Source organism: Lepus europaeus, chromosome 7, assembly GCF_033115175.1.
Source record: "Lepus europaeus isolate LE1 chromosome 7, mLepTim1.pri, whole genome shotgun sequence".
Taxonomy (NCBI): domain Eukaryota; kingdom Metazoa; phylum Chordata; class Mammalia; order Lagomorpha; family Leporidae; genus Lepus; species Lepus europaeus.
The window spans coordinates 95,304,721-95,324,377 of NC_084833.1; the positions used below are offsets into that span (position 1 = coordinate 95,304,721).

The 19,657-nt window shown below is 37.7% G+C and overlaps 1 protein-coding gene across 1 annotated transcript in view; it reads right to left on the reverse strand.

Annotated features, from left to right (window-relative positions):
* The window catches only part of GUCY1A2 (guanylate cyclase 1 soluble subunit alpha 2), a 364,010-nt gene that overhangs the window by 265,852 nt on the left and 78,501 nt on the right, over nt 1–19,657 (reverse strand). Inside the window, exon 4 of the mRNA XM_062198341.1 lies at nt 4,914–5,632. Coding sequence (XP_062054325.1) covers nt 4,914–5,632 — 719 coding nt within the window. The remainder of the gene's footprint in view (nt 1–4,913; nt 5,633–19,657) is intronic.

The window sequence follows — 19,657 nt, forward strand, 5'->3', positions numbered from 1 at the left end:
AGTTTAGAAAAATGTTAGGGGAGCTTAATACTTCTCAAAATAATTAAATCTATTGATATCCAGTACTTTCTTGTATTGACAAAAAGTTGAGTGGAAGAATGAAGCAGAGCAATGTTACAGGTGAACGGGATTAAACAATCTTCTCAGGTAGGCAGTCTACACTGTTGGAATTTTTAACTCTGTTTTGATAACAAGATGAATATTCATGAAAGATAAGTGAGATTCCTCCCCATCTCTGTTTGAAAATGCATCTATGTTCATTAAATCACATTGATGAAAAAAAAGCTTTATGATCAACCAACTTACATAAATGTATTATTACTATTATTATTATCATTATCATTATTAGTATTATTTAGAGGAGCTGGTAAGCTCCTAACACAAAGGAAATGTATAAGTTAGTCCCTTGGTCTGATTGGTTTACATTGTAAACATGTGCTGAAGGATGAAGTGCAAGTAATTATTATGATCACTTCCCAAGAGGTAAATTTAAAGGGTGTAAAACTTTATGGAATTTAGTATTTATATTACTTAAGTGTCTTTCTTCATTCTAATTCTATTATGCAGTGTTATCTACTATTAATGGAGTTTGGTCTACATCATTAGGGCATTTTTTTTTTCATAATCAATTTGGTACAAGCGGCAGAAGTGATATATTAGCTAATAATTTTGTATGTTGGTTAACATACTTACATATAAATTTGAATTTTTCTAACAACTTTGGAATAATTTCTATGCGTTGGAATTTCCAGGACTATGTATATGCAAAACCCAAGGTATGAGTACATTTTTCCCTATTTGGAGCAAATTCTCCCAGAGTTTGAATCAGAGTTCTCCATTCCTTAAAACTGCACTTAGATAAAATATCAGTGCTTTTAATCATTAATAATGTAACAGAAAAATTGCTTTCATCTTCTGTTAATGTTAAGTGGAATCATCTGCATATAACCTTATTAGTCATTTGTGTTACTTCATTTTCCTCAGTTCCTTATTTGGTCACTTCCTTTGTAATATTAGTATCTTTGTTCCTGAGAGCTCCTTCATAATTATGTTACCAATTTATCATGCACTGCAAATGTTTTCCACTTTTATTTGTTTTTTGTTTGTACAAAAATTATGTATTGAAATGTAATCCTGTTGTTTTTAAATTATAAATAAATGGGGCCAGCACTGCAGTGTAGCAGGTAAAGCCACCACCTGTGTGACACCTGCATCCCATATAGGAGCTGGTTTGTGTCCTTGCTGCTACACTTTCCATCTAGCTCCCCTCTAACAGCCTGAGAAAAACAGCAGAAGATGGTCCAAACACTTGGGCCCCTGCCACCCATGTGGGAGACTCAGAGCAAATTCCTGGCTTCTAGCTTTGGCCTGGTCCAGCTCTGGCTGTTGCAGCCATCTGGGGAGTAAACCAGAAGATGGAAGATATCTCTCTCTCTCTTTCTCTCTCTCTAAAAACTTGCTTTCCAAAAATAAACAAACAGATCTTCAAAATATAAACATACATACAAGTCTATATGTTAAGTACAACTTCTACAGGAGTAAAAATGCTAGTAATTTGAATTCCTTAATTTCCAGATAAAAAAAACTGACCCTCAAAGATTAAAGAACTTGCTGTAAATCATGGTTGTCAAAGACACCTCTCTCCCAATCTGTAGACACTTTGCCACACATCATAACCCTACAATGCAGAGAAGGAAGCTCTGGAGCCTTACTCTGACTTCTGACAATCCTCTCTACAAACACAATCCTCTCCATACAAAGAAGTCTTGAAATCTATGCCAGAAGGTTCGGTTTACTTCACTAAACATTAACCCTCAAACTGCTCACTGAACTGCAGAGGCTTCTTCCTAAATTCACTGCAGGGCTTTTTAATTCCAAAGATCCATGCAATAAACTGTCCAGTTCTCAGAACAATATTAGATTTGAATGACCTGAGATGCCCAGCACAAATTAATATGGATTCTTAATTGAGTCTTTATTCCGAATGTTGAATCTGTTTTTGTTTTAATAAATTAACTAATTTTGTCACATTTAATGCTTGAGATCTGCAAGGAAAAGATGATGATGAAAAGGAGATCGAGCTTAAATCAAATGAAAACACAAAAATCCATATGGGGAAAAAGGAAAACAGACTATGTCATGGATGGTTGATGATTTGGAGAAGATGTACAGGAAACCAAAGGCTGGGCCAAAAGCTTGGTCAAGACACTTGGAAGTTTCTTCTGATTGCAAATCTGTTGAATTGATGCTAAACTGATTACTGTATCAGATGCCTCTCAGTAACAGCCTTGCTACTGGTGACCAGTCTTGACATCTGTACAGCCCAGAAAGCAGTATGTAAAAACTTTGGAGGCCAGGAAGAAAACTTTGGTACATCTGTATTTCAATGAATTGTTCCTGAGTATGTTCTACCTCTATCATATAGTCAACTCATGACTGCCAACTCAAAATGACAAATCCCATGTTTTTTCAAAAGGCTCACACTCAATGTGTGAATGATTTTACTACTATACAGCTGCATGATAAGCTCTTGACTTTTCCCCCTACTAATATCATGGGTGGTGGTTTGGTAGCACTCAGTGTACAAGCAAAATAATTAAATTATGAAAGCCTTCAATGTTAGGATGAGGACCACATATGTTAAATTATTTTAAAATAGCACTTTCTTATCAAAGTCAACTAAAAATTAGAGACTTCAGACAACATGGAGTTATCCATTAATAAGAATGGTAATTATGGGGAAATAATAAGTTAAATTTATCAACAAAAAACATAATGGAATTTGGTGAAATATAATTTCAAAAACATTACCCATTTGGTTATGATTCCAGGCCACAATCTTAATGATTAAAGGAGCAATTTGGAGCAACTGTGGTCTCCCAAATGTTCCATCCTAGTGAGCCCAGGTGAATAAGCAGAATAAGGATGAGCGGATTATTATCTGTATTCTAAAAACCCTGCCTGTTGCTTTTTTTTTAAACTACCTCTAACATGTTTAAATGATAATTGCATCTTCTCAATGAGCACAGTTCCTTATTATTGGAATTGGCAGGGGGCCTTGACATTTGAGTCATCATTTCATTATGTCTATTTCTTATCCTGGTATACAAATTAAATAGAAATAGAAGCCAAATGAAACATAGGAGGAAAATCTGGAGCAGAAACTTTAAATTAAATTAATTTTTCTCAAATCTGTAAACTATCTAATGCAATTAACATTGGTAATAACATATTCTGGTTCAAGCACATTTTCAAAACTATTAACTTCAACTTTAAAGGCAAAAAAAGCCTCCACCTCTCCTAGCCAAACGTAAAGCAGAACCTACAGCTTTTGTATTCCCTGAATTAAAAAGACACAATAATTCTGGCTTCAAAGGAACAACAAATGCAGACAAAAATAGACATCTAACACTTTTTTTCCATTTGAAAAGGTTCCAAAATGGTTAGGAATTGTACATATAATATGCACGAGTTAAAATATTATTTTATATATCTTTGTGTGATCAAATAGGGAGAATAATAATCCATTCTGATAAAATATACCCAGAAGTACCAAACTGGAATACACTTCTTCCCTAAGGTATTTTTCACATCACTGAACTTAACACAATGAAAGCATTACTGAATGATTTTCCTCTAAAACTTGAACTAGTCATATTGAAAAAATGTTTATCATCCAATCTTTCTCAAGCACTTTAATTAAATTTTTACATGGAACTTTTAAATTTCAAAAATTATTAATTATGAAATTAAGGCAATATAAAATCCTCAGAAACATCTTTGGCTCTGCTTTCAGAGGCTACTTCCTCATTTATGTATGATAGCAGGTATTCCAGAATGTATGTATGTAGATTACTCATTCACTGCATTTGCAATTATTTCTGCAACTCTTCCTTCCATTCACTCAGAACAGCCTGTTCATTCTAACAGCACACAACTTCCCCTAAATGCTTGGAAACAAGCTGAGTAGCCTCCAGGAACATCATTTACTCTGATACAACATGTTATAAAGGTGTTCGATGGGAAACTGAATGACTTACGTTTAAATGCGTTTCCAGAAAATTAACATTATTTTCCTTTTAATTACTTAAAGTACATTATCAAATGTTAAACTATCTGTGACTTTTTTCTTTACATTTTATGTTCACTTTTTAAAATATTCCACATGGGGAACAGAATGTTTGCTTAAACTCAACTATTCTAAGATTTATTATCGGTTTCCTTTTCATCACTTGCTTATAATTTAAAGCCTATACTTTATCAAAATGGACTCAAAGAAAACCCACAGTAAACATACATAGTATTCATCATATGCTCTGAAAGACTAAAAATATCCTAAAGGAATGAGTCCCTATTTCAAAACTAACATATCATTGGGAGTCTAATTTTGAGGTAGTCACTTAATTTTCCAACTTTTGGGGAGTATATTATTCTGCATTACAACACAAAATAAGATGTAAACCAGATGTTCCTAAAGTATGAAACTTAGAAGAGAGTATATTCAGATTATAATTAGTTTTTTTAACCTAGACTTATTTTAAAATGAAACAGCCGCCCCACTATGTGGCACTCAATCTATAACATTTCTCTCAGAGCTTGACTTCAATCACTTGAAATATTCATGAGCTGATGCCAACATATTTTAATTGAGTCCCATCATTTTTGTAATTGCAATAGCTGATATTAATGTCTTATTTTTATACGCTGAAATAAATTAATGGATGGGGCAGACACTACGCAAAATGACTGGGAATTAGGCCAAATCTTTTTACATACATCCAGGGACCAGTAATCTTCTAAATGGCACTTTAATCTTACTTGTCTAAATAATTACAAGTATAAGAAGCATGTATTTTAATGAATTATCCATTCTTCTAGTTCCCATCCCTCATCTCAAGCCCATGGTCACTTACCTTGTCTGTATTTTCAGTGCCAGAAGCCTCAGGCTTGGTCCTAATCACAAAAGGGGTGGACAGCCGCAGCAGGACCCTCTCGAAGGTGGCATTCACCTTTGGGGAGACAATCTCGAAGCAGTCTTGGAACTTGAGCACTTTGTGAGTGTCACATCGGAGCTGCTTCCTCAAGCCTTCACCCAGCTGAAGGACTGACATGTTGGGGTCAAACATCAAGTGGAAAGGGAAGGCTCTGCAGAAGGTGTTGATGCTAATTCTGAGGTCTGTAGGAATTTGGGAGGTTCCTCGTGGAAGGTTCTTTGTGACATTAGTGTTTTCACATTCTTTGATAAGGAACGTAAGACAGCTACAATTGCCTGGGTTTGAACCCTCGGAGCACAGCTTCTCATTTGCAACCTGTTCCACCTCTACATCCAGGCAGTAGATCTTCTTTCCTGCAGCCTTAATCATACCCAGCATTGCGAAGCCCACGACGTGGTGCGGGTGGAAGCAGTGGAGCATGAGAGTACCTTCAGGGAGCTCTTTGCATAGGAAAGATGGTGACTCCAGAGTGGCCCGTTTTCCAAAAGAAGTTCTAATGTGTTCCAATAAAGCATCGAAGCCATTAAAAAAGTCCTGTAATGTGCCACCTACAGCTCGAAGGACTCTTTCATTCTCATCAAAGCATATATTAAAGAACTCCTCACCAAATCTTTCTTGAATGTCTTCAAATTTCAAACCTAAAGGTAAATGGGAAACAAATGTTAATGAATCAGAATACAAATAATTGAACTTACAGATTTTTGAATGTTTACAAAAACAGTAGGCAGTGAGTGAAGAGGGGTACTTCTTTAGGCACACAAATTTCCCAATAGGTTAACTAATTCATTTTGAATCAAAAAAAGTCAACTTTAGTTAACCCTCTGAATGCTTCTAAGACACTAACGGGAATGAATGCATCTGTTTGTTCCTAAATCATCTCCATTTTTTTTTTTTTTGACAGGCAGAGTGGATAGTGAGAGAGAGACAGAGAGAAAGGTCCTCCTTTTTGCCGTTGGTTCACCCTCCAAAGGCCGCTGCGGCCGGCGCATCGCGCTGATCCGAAGCCAGGAGCCAGGTGCCTCTCCTGGTCTCCCATGCGGGTGCAGGGCCCAAGCACCTGGGCCATCCTCCACTGCCTTCCCGGGCCATAGCAGAGAGCTGGCCTGGAAGAGGGGCAACCGGGATAGAATCCGGCGCCCTGACCGGGACTAGAACCCGGTGTGCCGGCGCCACAAGGCGGAGGATTAGCCTGATAAGCCACGGCGCCGGCTGTCATCTCCATTTTTTTAGACCACTTTCAGGTTCCAAAACTGGGCTGAAGGTAGATATTCCTTACATTCTCCCCACCCCACACATGCACAGCCTCCACAATATCAACACTGAGAGTGATACATTTGTTAAAATTGACGAGCCTCCGTTGAATTGTTGTCACCCAAAGCCCATAATTCACATTAGGGTTCACGCTTGATGTGGCATTTTCTATGGGTTTTGACAAATCTATCTAGCACTGCAGTATCACACAGGGTGGGTTCACTGCCCAAAAAATCCCCTGGCCTCTGCCTGCACATCCATTCCTTCCCCTAACTCCCAGAGCATGGGCTTTTCCCTTCTTAAGTCTCTGCTCCACTAATTGGAGCCATCAACAATCGTTTTAATCAATTTCCTTGGCCCTCACAGAATACTCAAGTTGTCACTTTATTGTCTCTATATACCTTCCATATGACCATCTTATTTCTTAGCAAAATGCATTCAGTGGAAAATTTCAACCAGAGAGGGAATCTAGTATATAAGTAGACAAAGACATCAAGGTTATCAAGTAGAAACAGAGGACTTACGTTAGTAATCTAAGTGGAAGTCATGCAGGTCAACTAGACCTCAAGAGAGACAAAACAAGAAATAAGGAGTGCAATAACTTTGTGATGATTTGCATTCTTTCATCCATAAAAGTAAAGAGACCCAAAAATGGAGCAGGATTCTGACCAGACAGCATCAAGGCTCTTGTTTTCTCTATATATACTCACTCCCAGATACCCTGGCAAAAGGAACTCAAACTTATACTACTGAAATTATAATGAAAAATAATACATAGGCTGGCGGCACAGCTCACTAGGCTAATCCTCCACCTGTGGCGCCGGCACCCCGGGGTTCTAGTCCCGGTTGGGGTTCCGGATTCTGTCCCGGTTGCTCCTCTTCCAGTCCAGCTCTCTGCTATGGCCTGGGAGTGCAGTGGAGGATGGCACAAGTGCTTGGGCCCTGCACCCGTATGGGAGACCAGGAGAAGCACCTGGCTCCTGGCATCAGCGCGGTGTGCCGGCCGCAGCGTGCGGGCCGTGGCAGCCATTTGGGGGGTGAACCAATGGAAAGGAAGACCTTTCTCTGTCTCTAACTCTGCCTGTCAAAAAAAAAAAAATACATAAATGCATTAAGAAGTATTAAGAGCAAGAACGTGTAATCTAATGACAGTCACCATTGAGGGTAATCTGAGGAAATATATGGAAGGAACTTGTATCCCTAAGGATAAAGTAACATATAAAAAACAGCTGCCTGCATCCTAAAGTCGGTTTACACAGAGTCATGGCATTATTTCTCACTTGATGTTGGATGAAATCATACCTTCACATATCCATATTGTCCAATCTACTCCACCTTATAAGGAAGTACCAAATAGGATCAAGGAAAAGACAGAATGTTGAAAACTAGGCTCTCTACAGTTTTGCTTGCTATTCCTTTATCATTCTGAGTGTCCCCTCCACCCAGAAAAGAGCAACAGATTAGGGCCAATAATGTTATTTTTAAAATAAAGTGAAAAATCAACAAATATTTGAAGAGACTACTGTTGAGTCTATAATTTGCAGTAGCCAAGTAAAAAGATCAGTTTGACAAAGAAGTTCTTAAAATCAATGTGAAATGAAAATAAGTAGAATACCTAAGTCAGAGTCCCTTTATTTTTTTTTTTTTTTTTTTTTTTTGACAGGCAGAGTGGACAGTGAGAGAGAGAGAGAGACAGAGAGAAAGGTCTTCCTTTGCCATTGGTTCGGTAGCGCGCTGCGGCCGGCGCACTGCGCTGATCCGATGGCAGGAGCCAGGTGCTTCTCCTGGTCTCCCATGGGGTGCAGGGCCCAAACACTTGGGCCATCCTCCACTGCACTCCCTTTATTAAAGACATTCCATGTTAATTTGGGTTTCAAATATTTGATGTCCAAAGCTAGCTAACTAATTCATCTGTTAAGATAAAAATAACACCAGTAATCTCACATTGCCATGTTACATGATTACTCTTCAAAATGTATTGCAATTACTAACAATAATGCCAGCCAAACTTGATAATAATAGCATTTATCTGTCCAATTCTCCGGTATGGAAGAGAGAAAACAAGATAGATGATATTCACTTTGGCTCCTGTTCTTATTGCTCTGCTGTAATTGCTTTAATAATTATTTAAACTAATGTATACTTTTTTTGTCCTCTTACCTAACCTTGTTTCTGTTTATCATTAATTTTGATACTATTAATTATCTCTTCCTCTTAATTCTCGTCCTTTTTTTCTTTATCAAACAATATTGTCTTGGCTTGATCACTCCTTGAAAATTCATTCTCACTTCCTTCTTTAAAACTACTTTTTATGCAGAATGGTTATATCACAATCACTATGCTGTAAGTAAAATATTCTAACACATACAAATTAATGTCCAAATTCAATGTCAGTGCTTTTGTTGAAATTTCAATATTATGAAATTCTTATTAAAATTAAATTCAGAATATGTAAAAGTTCCTATAATCTGAATATATCTCCTGAACTACAGTATTCCATGTGCCACTAAAAACATTCCATTGATTTCTCCTAAGCCTTGAAGAGTTGCATCCTCAAAGGACTTAGGGTCCATGGTTACAGAGGAGAGGAGAAGAATTACTTCTAAGTTGAATTTCTCATAACATTGAAAATTCCTTTACAGTTATTAAGAACACAGATATAAAATACTGCAGTAAGCTTATGTTCTAAGGACAGAACCCCATAGAATCATCCAGAAAATAAGAGGTAGTAAATTAACCAGCAGCAACAAAATAAAAACAGTGTGCACAGTAGTCTATCAACTAGAAATCCTTATTCCTTTTAAAAAAACAATTCTGTACTTTAAGGTACAATTATATCTAGTTTTCAGATAATGCCACAAAGGCACACCAGGATGATAAATTTACTTTTCTATCAATAAAGAAAACCTTAACTATTTTCAGTATTATAATCAAATATTATACATAATACTATATAAACTACAATATTCAACTAACTAGTATTTTTAATCTCAGAATTATTAAACTGCACAAGATCAGAAAAAAGCAAAGCTTTCTACAATTTCCAAAATTAAAACTAGGATAGATGATTTCAACTTCTGTGACTATCTATACAAGTCAATCACCAGGACTTCCATTTTAAACCTCATCTCAAAAATCAGAAAATGAAGACAAAGTAGCTCAGACCATCCATGCAGCTCTGACTCCCAAGGTTCTGTCTATGACTGACACAGACCCCTACTAAAAGTAAGTCACTTGAAATATATAAACAATGCTCATTTGCTCATATCACACAGTGCTGTTAGAGCTTGACATTTCCTCAAGAGATACATTTCCTGAAGAGACAAAATTTATTTTAAAAATCGTTTTCATTAATGGGTAAAAGAATTTTAAATTGGTATTCATTCACATCTTCAAAATGATGCAAGAGTCTGGAGGCTGACACTCTTTAGCCTTAAAGGAAACAGAATCTGCTTTTTCAGGACATGGGCCTGCAGTGTCTATCCCACCTCGGACTGTCCATTTTCTAAGGACAGGAACCTTGTCCTATTGACGTCCACATCCCTATCACCAGCATTAGCCTGGCACGTGAAGAATAACTTTTTTTTCATGAAAACTAAACATTCACTCAATTACATATTTGTCTGATAAACATTATCAATCCTTTGAAGTTCCAGCTGTGCCACATGTAAGAGTACCAAGACAAATCATGTGTGCTTTTCTCTCATGGGTTCCTACAGATCACTTAATTACATTGTGTTCAAGGTACAGAGGCACAAAGGGTTATCTACAGGGGTACAAGGACGAGAAATGTCTGCCTCTTGTTGAGATAATGCTAAAGGGAAACTGGAAGAAAAAGTAGTGTCCAAATTCCAACACGAAAGAGAGGAGCATGCCAAGAGATGAACTGCTGTGGAGTGCCAATGAAGTGGGAAAGTAGAAAGCCCAGCATGGTAAGGGAATAATAAGTAGTAAGTATATAATGGCTGGAAGCCCTGTGGGCAGGAAGTTGTTAATTAATGAACACTGCAGAAGTTGGACTTGAAATTGCCAAGGCCAGAGTCAAAGATGCCAACCAGAAAGATGCTGCAATGTGTTTACAAGAAGACATATTGATTGAATTAGTTTATTGCAGTAAGAATGGAAGAGTGCCAAGAAGTATGATAAATACTTTCATAGATTATTGAATCCTTCTAAAAGGATTTTTAATCATGCTTATTTACAAGTAAGGAATATTAAGAAATATGCTCCAATTCACATAACTCCAGGTAACAGAGCCAGGTCTCAAAGTGAAACTCGGCTAATACCAAGTATTTTGTAATCACAGCATCAAAACAGAAAAATCTCTGCACGGGGGGAAATAAACCATGCATGTCTTGCTCGTTGTCAATTCCTAGTATTCTTCCTTGTTTAGTAAATACTCCCTGGATGTTGAATGAATTCATGTATCTCTGAGGAAAACAAAGGAGCAGTCAACAGTTATCAAATGCCACAGCAAGGTCAAGTAAAATATGGACAGAAAATAATCAACTGGATTTGTCAGACCTTGGGGCAACTTTGGCAGAGTAATTTCAGTGAAAGTGTCAGGGAAGATGACTGAGTGTAACAGGGTGAGAAGTGTGGGAGCCAGAAAGATATATTAGTTTTCAGGGGAATCAATAATACTTGAAGGCTAAAATTATATATTTTACAAATCTGTAAACACTATGAGCTCCATGCTTGTGATGGGAAATGTTGCCTTCATCAAGAACCATTAAGTAGACAGAAATATGTCACTAAGATCATGGATCCTGTGCAAGAAGCTCTATTGCTAGGAAGGAAATCATTGTCTTTCCAGTTTTAGACACTATTCCTAACACCAAGCAAGGGCATTGGTCCACATGAACACGAGAAAATATCAAAGCAGGAAGTGAACCTGCAAGTTACATAAATTCAAACCAAGGAGCTGATACCTATCAACTATGAGCCAGAGGCATTCCCTAATTATTTTTTGATTAATGGCTTAAAATTCAACATTGTAATACCTAGGTGATAAAAATAAAGACTAACTATACCTCAAGTCCAAAATTTAGAGGGATTTCAATAGATTTAGTAGATGATTATCTTTTTAGAAAAATGATTATTTTATCCAGTAAGAAGATACATTTTTGGTCAACTAAATTTAAAATACAGATTACACTTTTGTCAAATCATTATTCCAAGAGTGGGTATTTGGCCTAGTGGTTAAGATGCCACTGGAGAAGCCCACAATCCATATCCAAGTACTCGAGTTTGAGTCATGCCTCACTCCAATTCCAGCTTTCTGCTCATGTGCACCGGAGAGGCAGGAGATGATAGTTCAAGTAATCGGGTCTGAGTCACAATCACAGCAGACTCTGCCTGAGTTCCTGGCTACTGGCTTTGGCCCAGTCCAGCCCTGGCTATTGAGGGCATTTGGAAAGTGAACCAACAGATAGAAGAGCTTAGTTGATCTGTCTGTTGCTATCTCTCTACTTCCATGTCTTTCAAGTAAATGAATTAATTTTAAAAAAGAATCATGTTTCTCATCTGCAACATTAGGAAATAAATGATGGTAGAAAAGCACAGGTGGAATTCTGGGAAACTGAAATCTTAATGTTCCTAACTCAGCCAACATTCAGAGACTATCTCACTCTCTGAAACCCCTGAGAAAAATAATGGAGAAAACACTTAACAAAACCACCAGTGAATCAGCATAGAAGACTAGAGGAATTTGGGTAAGAGAAAATAGAAAAAGACAACAGATTAATAATATACCTTGAACGATACACATAAATACAAATATACTCTTTGATGTGTGTGTGTATGTGTATACAGCATATTCTGAGTGTATAATGTGCGGGTATAATAAGCACATATGATCTTACTTCAAAACATTCATGGAAAAATGAAATTAAAAGAAAATTTGGGGGATAAGCATAGGATGCTTTGGTTTAGATATAGTTTTAGCAAATCCCCAAAGTCCTATGTACCGGAGGCTTGGTCCTCCAGGTGGTGTGTCTCAGTGCTATGGAATCTTTCAGAGGTGAGGTACAGTGGGAGGTCATTAGGGGCACTGCCCTGTAATCTCTCTGGCTTCTTGGTTCAGGATGTGATCCCTCCTCCTACATGTGCTTCCACCATCGCCATGCAGCAGCATGCGATGCAACCAAGGGGCCCATGCTTTTTGGACTTTCCACATCCAAAGGTATCAGCAACATTACCTCTTTTCTTTATAAAGTGAAAAAGTAAACAAAGACAGTAGAAAATAAATCAAAGAATTCTGAGAAAGTACAAGGGAAAAAAAGCTGGAAGGGAAAGACGGTTAAAAAGAGAGTTAAATTAAGAAATGTTAAGCAAGGTAAAGAAATACTATGTGATAAAATCTTGAGAGACATAAATCAAGTTACATAAATAAAAACAATTAGAGGCATTTTTTTTATTTTAACTCCCACACATAAGAACATGTGTTGTCTGTGTCCAGCTTTTTTTACTCAGCATGTGTGTTTAAATCTTTGTCAAACCAATGGTTATGAATGTTATACTACCATAGTGACCTGTGATTATTTTAAAATTTACCATATATGGGTGAGATGGTCATCTTTTGATCTGATTATTGTTTATAGCCCTTGCATGTATTCCTGCTGATTTCAGGTCTTTTTATTTTTAACATGCTGAACTCTTTATTTAGTGGAACATTAAGTCCTTGACTGTTATATAAATTAAAAATATGTTATCCTAAGAAGAAAAAGGAAAGAAGGAAAGGAAGGAAGGAAAGGAAGGAAGGAAGGGAGGGAGGGAGGGAGGGAGGGAGGAAAGGAGGGAGGAAGGGAGGGAGGGAGAGACAAAGAAAGAGAGAGAGAAAGAGGGAGGGAAAGAGGAGGAAGATCAGGAGGGAGGGAGAGAAAGAAGGAGGTAAGAAAGGATGTAGTGAGGGAAGAAGGGAAGGAATATCATTATATTTTTAGAACTGCACTTCTGAACTTTGCATGATTCTAAAGTTATTTAAATATTTTCAGATTGTAGAAAAAATTTAAAACTACTCAATTCTTTTTATTAAGTCCATAGACTATGAATGTCAAAACCTGATATAGTATACTAAGACCAATTTCTCTTATGAATATTTGCTAAAATAGCAGCAGATATAAGTTAGCAATTATTAGGGACTGGCATTGTGGCATAATGGGTTATGCTGCTGCCTGCAACACCAGCATCCCATATGGGCACTGGTTTGGGTCTCAGCTGCTCCACTTATGATCCAGTTCCCTGCTGATGCAGCTGGGAAGGCAGTGGAAGATGAACCAGGTCTTTGGGCACCTGCACTCACAAAGCAGACACAGATGAAACTCCTGGCTTCAGCTTGGCCCATCCCCAGCCATTGTGGCCACTGGAGGAGTAAACCAGAGGATGAAAGATTCTCTCCCTCCCTCCCTCCCTCTAATTCTGCCTTTACAATACATAAAGTATTTTTTAAAACTAGTAATTTTTGTAAGAATAAATATATCATTATCAAGTAGCATTTATATCAGAATGAAAAGGTAATTCAACAGAAAATCCATCAGCATAAATTACTATATTCATAAAATAATGAGAAAAATAATCATCTGTAAATTCTGAAGTCAGAATTTCAAGTTTTAATAGTGTCTGAGTAAAATTAAGATATAAAGACACAGTTCAACTGTAAGAAAACTGTTGACAAAAGGTAAGCCTCATTCTAAATGCTGAAATACTAAAAACATTTCAAATGAAATCAGAAATTAGATAAGTATACTTTATATGAAAATCGCTACTTGATATTATCTTGAATCTTCTAATAAATGCTGATAGACATAAAAATCATTAGTATTCACGTTGGAAAGAAAAGTAAGGTGTTATCTTGCTGAAATAAATCATGTTTGTGAGAAGCTTTAATATCCTACAAGATGGCATTTTAATTCAATGGGAAGAGAAAGGCTGATTTAATAAGTGGCAGTAGCCATCTTGAAAAATAGTAAGATTAAATCCCAGCTCACATTTCAAAGAGTAACAAATTCCAGATCAGTTAAATGTTTAAAAAAAATCAAATGACAGGGGCTGGCATTGTGGTGTAGGGAGTAAAGTCTCTGTCTGCAACACTAGTATCCCAAATGGACACTGGTTTGTGTCTTAGGGTCTCCATTTCTGATCCAGCTGCCTGCTCATGACCTGGGAAAAGCAGCAGAGGATGGTCCCCACGTATCTGGGCCTCTGCACTCATGTGATTCGTGGTTTTGGCCTAGCTTAGTGCAGCAGATGGAAGATATCCCCGCCCCCTCTTTGTGTGTGTGTGTGTGTGTGTGTCTCCCTCTCTCTTACTCTCTAACTTGGAGTTTTAATAAATCTTTAAGAAAAAAGAAAAGTCAAATGACAAATTAATATTTTAGAAGAAAATCAAAGATACTCTACATATGCCTAAACCAAAATAGGGAATATATAAAGGAGACATAAAAACATATTTGATGTTGTAGGGTATAAAATTAAGTGAAAACTGTCAGATCAAGTATAAAATTTTATTTCAATAAAATCACAAGTGTGTTTTATAAATATCATTGTAAGTGAAACATCCTTCTGGTTTCTCTGTCCTAAATGACACTACTTTTAGGTTACTATCCTCATCTCTCCAACCACCTAAGTAATATTTTTCCTGCTTTCTTCCAATATCTAATCCATTCTGAATACACTATTTATAAATCATAAACCTTATCATTCCTTTCCCTGCTTAAAGTCCTCTGGTGACCATCCACTGCTGTCACAATGAAGTTCAATCTCGGCAGGGCTTGATCCAGACACTGAGAATCACTTGAACTTTCCCAGATATGCTCAACAATTCCTTCCACTAATTGTTGGCTTCTGCACATGCTTGTTTTGTGTTTTAACTAAAATTCTGTTCTACTACTCCCCAGTGCTAGTCATCTGCTCACACTCATGTTTATCTTTACATCTAAATTCCTCCACATGCTTTCCTTGACACTACAAGACTGAGATAGATGCCCCTACTTTTTAAGGTTTTCAAACTAACTTGTGATTAATCCTATCCTTCCACTTAGCACACAACAGCTGCTGGACTGTCTACCCCTCAACCACACCCAACCTCTTTAAAAATAAAGTTTACATCTTGCTCCATATTTTATTTATTCCTTCATTTACAAAAACAAGGGACAAAGATATAATGCTGATAAGAACAGAAATGATACTTGCCCTTATTGAGCTATGTGACAGAATGAATCAATACTTGTACATATAACCCACAACTGTACAAATACACATGACAGTGGCTATTATAAGGAGCAGAATGTTATGAAAATATTAACAGGGGGCTAATTTAATCTACCATAACAAAGAAAACTCTTTTTAAAAATGCAACACATTTCAGGACAATAGTTAACAAGAAGACAAGAAGTAACAGACAGAAGAGGAAAGAAACAGTTCCAGACTAAAGAAAACTCTGCAAAGGTTCTGCAAAAGAAAATATGGAGTTTGTGAGAAACTAAATAAATACCATTTATACTCATCACTGGCACAAGGTGTTTTATGTAGTGAATTTCTTTAATGGGTAAAAGAATAAATCCATTAAAGAATGAGCCTGTATATACAGCTGTAGTAATTCACTGTATTTCCAGGTAGAAATAATATATAGATGATATAAAATATATGTAGGTTCTCCAAAAAGTTCATGTAAAATGGAATTAAAAGAAAATGCAAATTTTCCATGTACTTTTTTCAAAGTACCCATATAATAAATATTCACTCATATTTATATATATGTGATTTTTTTCAATTCTATTTTCTGTACCCTTCAATATTCATGACAAAGCATTTTAACACAAGGTTGGCCAAGAATGTCAAATTAATAACTCAATAGGTGTAAATGCCTATTATTTGATAAATTCTTGTTCTTTTGACACAAAAAGAGCCACAGACATTGAACATTAAGAAGTAGACCCAGAGCCCAGCGCAGTGGCTCACTTGGTTAATCCTCTGCCTGCAGCACCAGCATCCCAAATGGGTGCCGGGTTTTAGTCCCAGTTGCTCCTCTTCCAGTCCAGCTCTCTGATGTGGTCCAGGAGGGCAGTGGAGGATGGCCCAAGTGTTTGGGCCCTGCATCCACGTGGGAGACCAGGAAGAAGCACCTGGCTCCTGGCTTCGGATTGGCGCAGCGCCAGTTGTAGCGGCCATTTGGGGAGTGAACCAACGGAAGGAAGACCTTTCTCTCTGTCTCTCTTTCTCTCACTGTCTATAACTCTACCTGTCAAATAAAGAAACAAAAAAAAAAGTAGACCTACTCAGAATAGCACATGTACAATCATGCAACCTTAATGGGGCTCTGTGCTGTGCTTGCTGTCTGGCAGGAGACAAAGGGCTCCTCACATTCCCCAGCTGTCTTTCCCCAGAGCCTGGCATGCTGCTGCAGAAGACGCCATGCCAACAGTGCAGCAGCAATGTAGTGACTCTGTAGACATGAGCTCATTACAAAGAGGGAGCTGCAGGAGCACCCACCTCAGCTCTGTACTCATTCCTGGCCTCCACTTCCGAAATGCAGCCTGCCAGGCTGCTGAAACACGGCAGGAGTTCGTGGGCTTTGGGATCTCCCTATAATTATTCTCATCATTTCCCACATCTACACATTTCACTAGTCTCATATACTAGTTGAAAAGGTAGGGAAGAGGATTGCTATGCAAATACACAGAGTTGGGCATCTGCTGATGAGGCCTGGATTGTTCAAACTGGAGGCCACAGGAGTAGCAGCACAACAGCATAATTTCCACAGGGATGGATCCTCACAAAGCATATGCAGCACTGTTAATCATTGCTAATGCCTTTGTTATGCTTTGTAAACTCACTAAACTGCGATTCACCATCCTCAACTTCTCAAGTCTTGGGACATATACTGCTGTCCAATTTGTTCAGAGAGGATTTGAATAAAAGGTGTTTTGTGGTAAAGAAATAAAATTGGCAAGAATAGGAAAGTTTTATAATTTCCCTATTGAATTAGATAATAATATTTGGCCAGCCAAAGGTCTAACTATGTGTTTCATTAGCCACACAGCATCAGGTTTTAAGTGTAACAGAAATGAGTGTATCATCATGTGACCATGCTGTAGCTACCACAGCAGCACAGGACAGCATTTCTACTGCATTTACAAACAAGTGATTCTAATCCTTTTCTATTTCTAGAGGATGGCAGCATTTGGTTAGGTATATGTTTGTTTAAAAGGTAATTTGTGAATACTCCATTTTGCATATCATTAACACATGAAGCCACCAAGCACACTGAAAATTCACAGGTAACCCAGTCCAGCCTCCTTCAAAGAAAAGAGCCCATACCCTAGACAGCCATCTGACCTCTCAACACTACCAGCTTGAAGCTTCTGAAGCTTGCTCTTCCAGTACTGAGTATCTCAGGGCAAGCTCTGTGGTGATTGAGATGTTGCCATTCCATATTGGAGTGCCGGTTCAAGACCCAGCTCCTTCTGTGGAAGGAGGGTCTCTGTCTCTCCCTCTTTGTCATTCTGCCTTTCAAATACTTAAATAAGTTCTTTAAAAAAATACTGAGTATCTCAAATAATTACAAAGTCCATTTCTTCTTCCATTTCAGGAAAATCCTATTCCTATGACTTCCGTCCACTAGTTCTACACTATCCCCCCTAAGGTGATTTGAACAAAAGTACCTCCTCTTTTCACAGAAGTCCTTTAAAGTGCCTGAAAATAGCTCCCATGTTCTTGTTTGTCTTCTCATCTTATATTTTCAAAGAACTAATTCAAAATGCATTAAAGCAGCACTAAAGAACTGTTTAAAAGAGATATAAAAAGCCACAGTACATGAGAGAAAAAAACATACCCAGTATGTGTGATTTGGAAGGACATTATGAGCTATGCTCTGAAAGGAAACAAGAAAGCAGGAAAGATATAGAAAGTCTAATTAAGGTAAGAGGAGATTATCTGAGCAACTTTTATGCCAGGGTTATAGTCTTTTGTGGAGAAATAGATGTCCATATTTATTCCCCCTCTCCAGAGCACGTTCACACTGTCTTCCAGTGCTGTATTCAATTTCTTTGTCCTGTGCCGTCCATATTTTTCACACCCAATTCTTTTTGGATCACGCACATGTGAGACGATGGGCTGTATAAGGAAGCAGTTTTCAGATTGAAATGAGTTATCAGTGGAAGACATAAAGACTGGACACTAACAACTCCCTTTTGACATCATGGGCAAGCCGTCCTAGGAATGGTTGAAGTTAACTCCTCAAGCAAACCAACTCTTCTTATTTATCACAATTGCAAAGTAGATCTGAGCTTTGTCTTGTCATTACCATGCTGACACAGTTCACAAATAATTCTTGTATGGTTTAGCCTTTCCCTTGTGAACAAAATTAGCCATCTTTGAAAAGTGGGAGGAGACAATATCCCTTAACGTCCTCATTATAAAGCAAACAATCTGCCTTCAATGGTGAAAGGATTATTTTCTCATGAAGCCTTTCACTGTTGTAACACAGCTGTTTGCATTTTTTCTGTGTCTCCTTCCTGTTTTTGTACATACCCACACATATTTTACAGTTAGATTCAGAATATTTATAATGCACACAAACACTCTGTGTTTCGCTTTTTTCTTCTCGTGTAGTATTTCATCTCTGACACATGCTGTTGATTCTCTTTGTAGCCGTTGACTCTCAGCTAGTCTTGCCCTAGGATTGCCTGCAGCTGAAGACAGCTGCTGAAAGGTCTGCACCCTCCACAGTGCAGCCTGCATCCAAAGCCAATTAGTTTGGGATGAGGAGAGCATACAGATCCCACCTTCCTGCCTTGGTCCAGGACAGTTCTGCAAGATCTGCTGAGATCCTTCTTAAGATGACATTTGTATAGCAGTTCAACCTCTTCCTCTGTCCCATCTACTTTCTTCATACACTCATAGGGAAACTGCTTGGCAAAACCATTCAATTGCAAACAAGTTCTAACTTTCGCAATTAAAGAAGGATGACTCAAAGAGCAGAGCTGAGAGCCACAGAGATTATTCTCCAGCTGGGAAACCTAATGGAGAGTGCCTGGTTGAATCACTGATTCTATGGCTACTGCCTAAAACCCTTCCTAATCTCCATCCCAAACCATGTTTGCTGAGGAACCAGAGTTGTAACAACATCATGTACATTTCCCCATTCAGCAACATAATACTTCCAGGACACAGTTCTCCTTCAAACATCACTTAACATTCTTCTAAGCAGGGTTATTATACTTTAATTGAACATTTCCTTATAGTTGGATGCTTGGTTGTTGCCAATATTTGTCAATATGAAAGAACATTCAGTGAACATCAAGCTATTAGTTAATGTTTCTTTTGCTTTGAAACATGATTTTAAAAAACATCTCAGGTTGAGGACACTGCTAAGGTAAAGATATGTACATTTTCAGTCTGTTAATATTAGG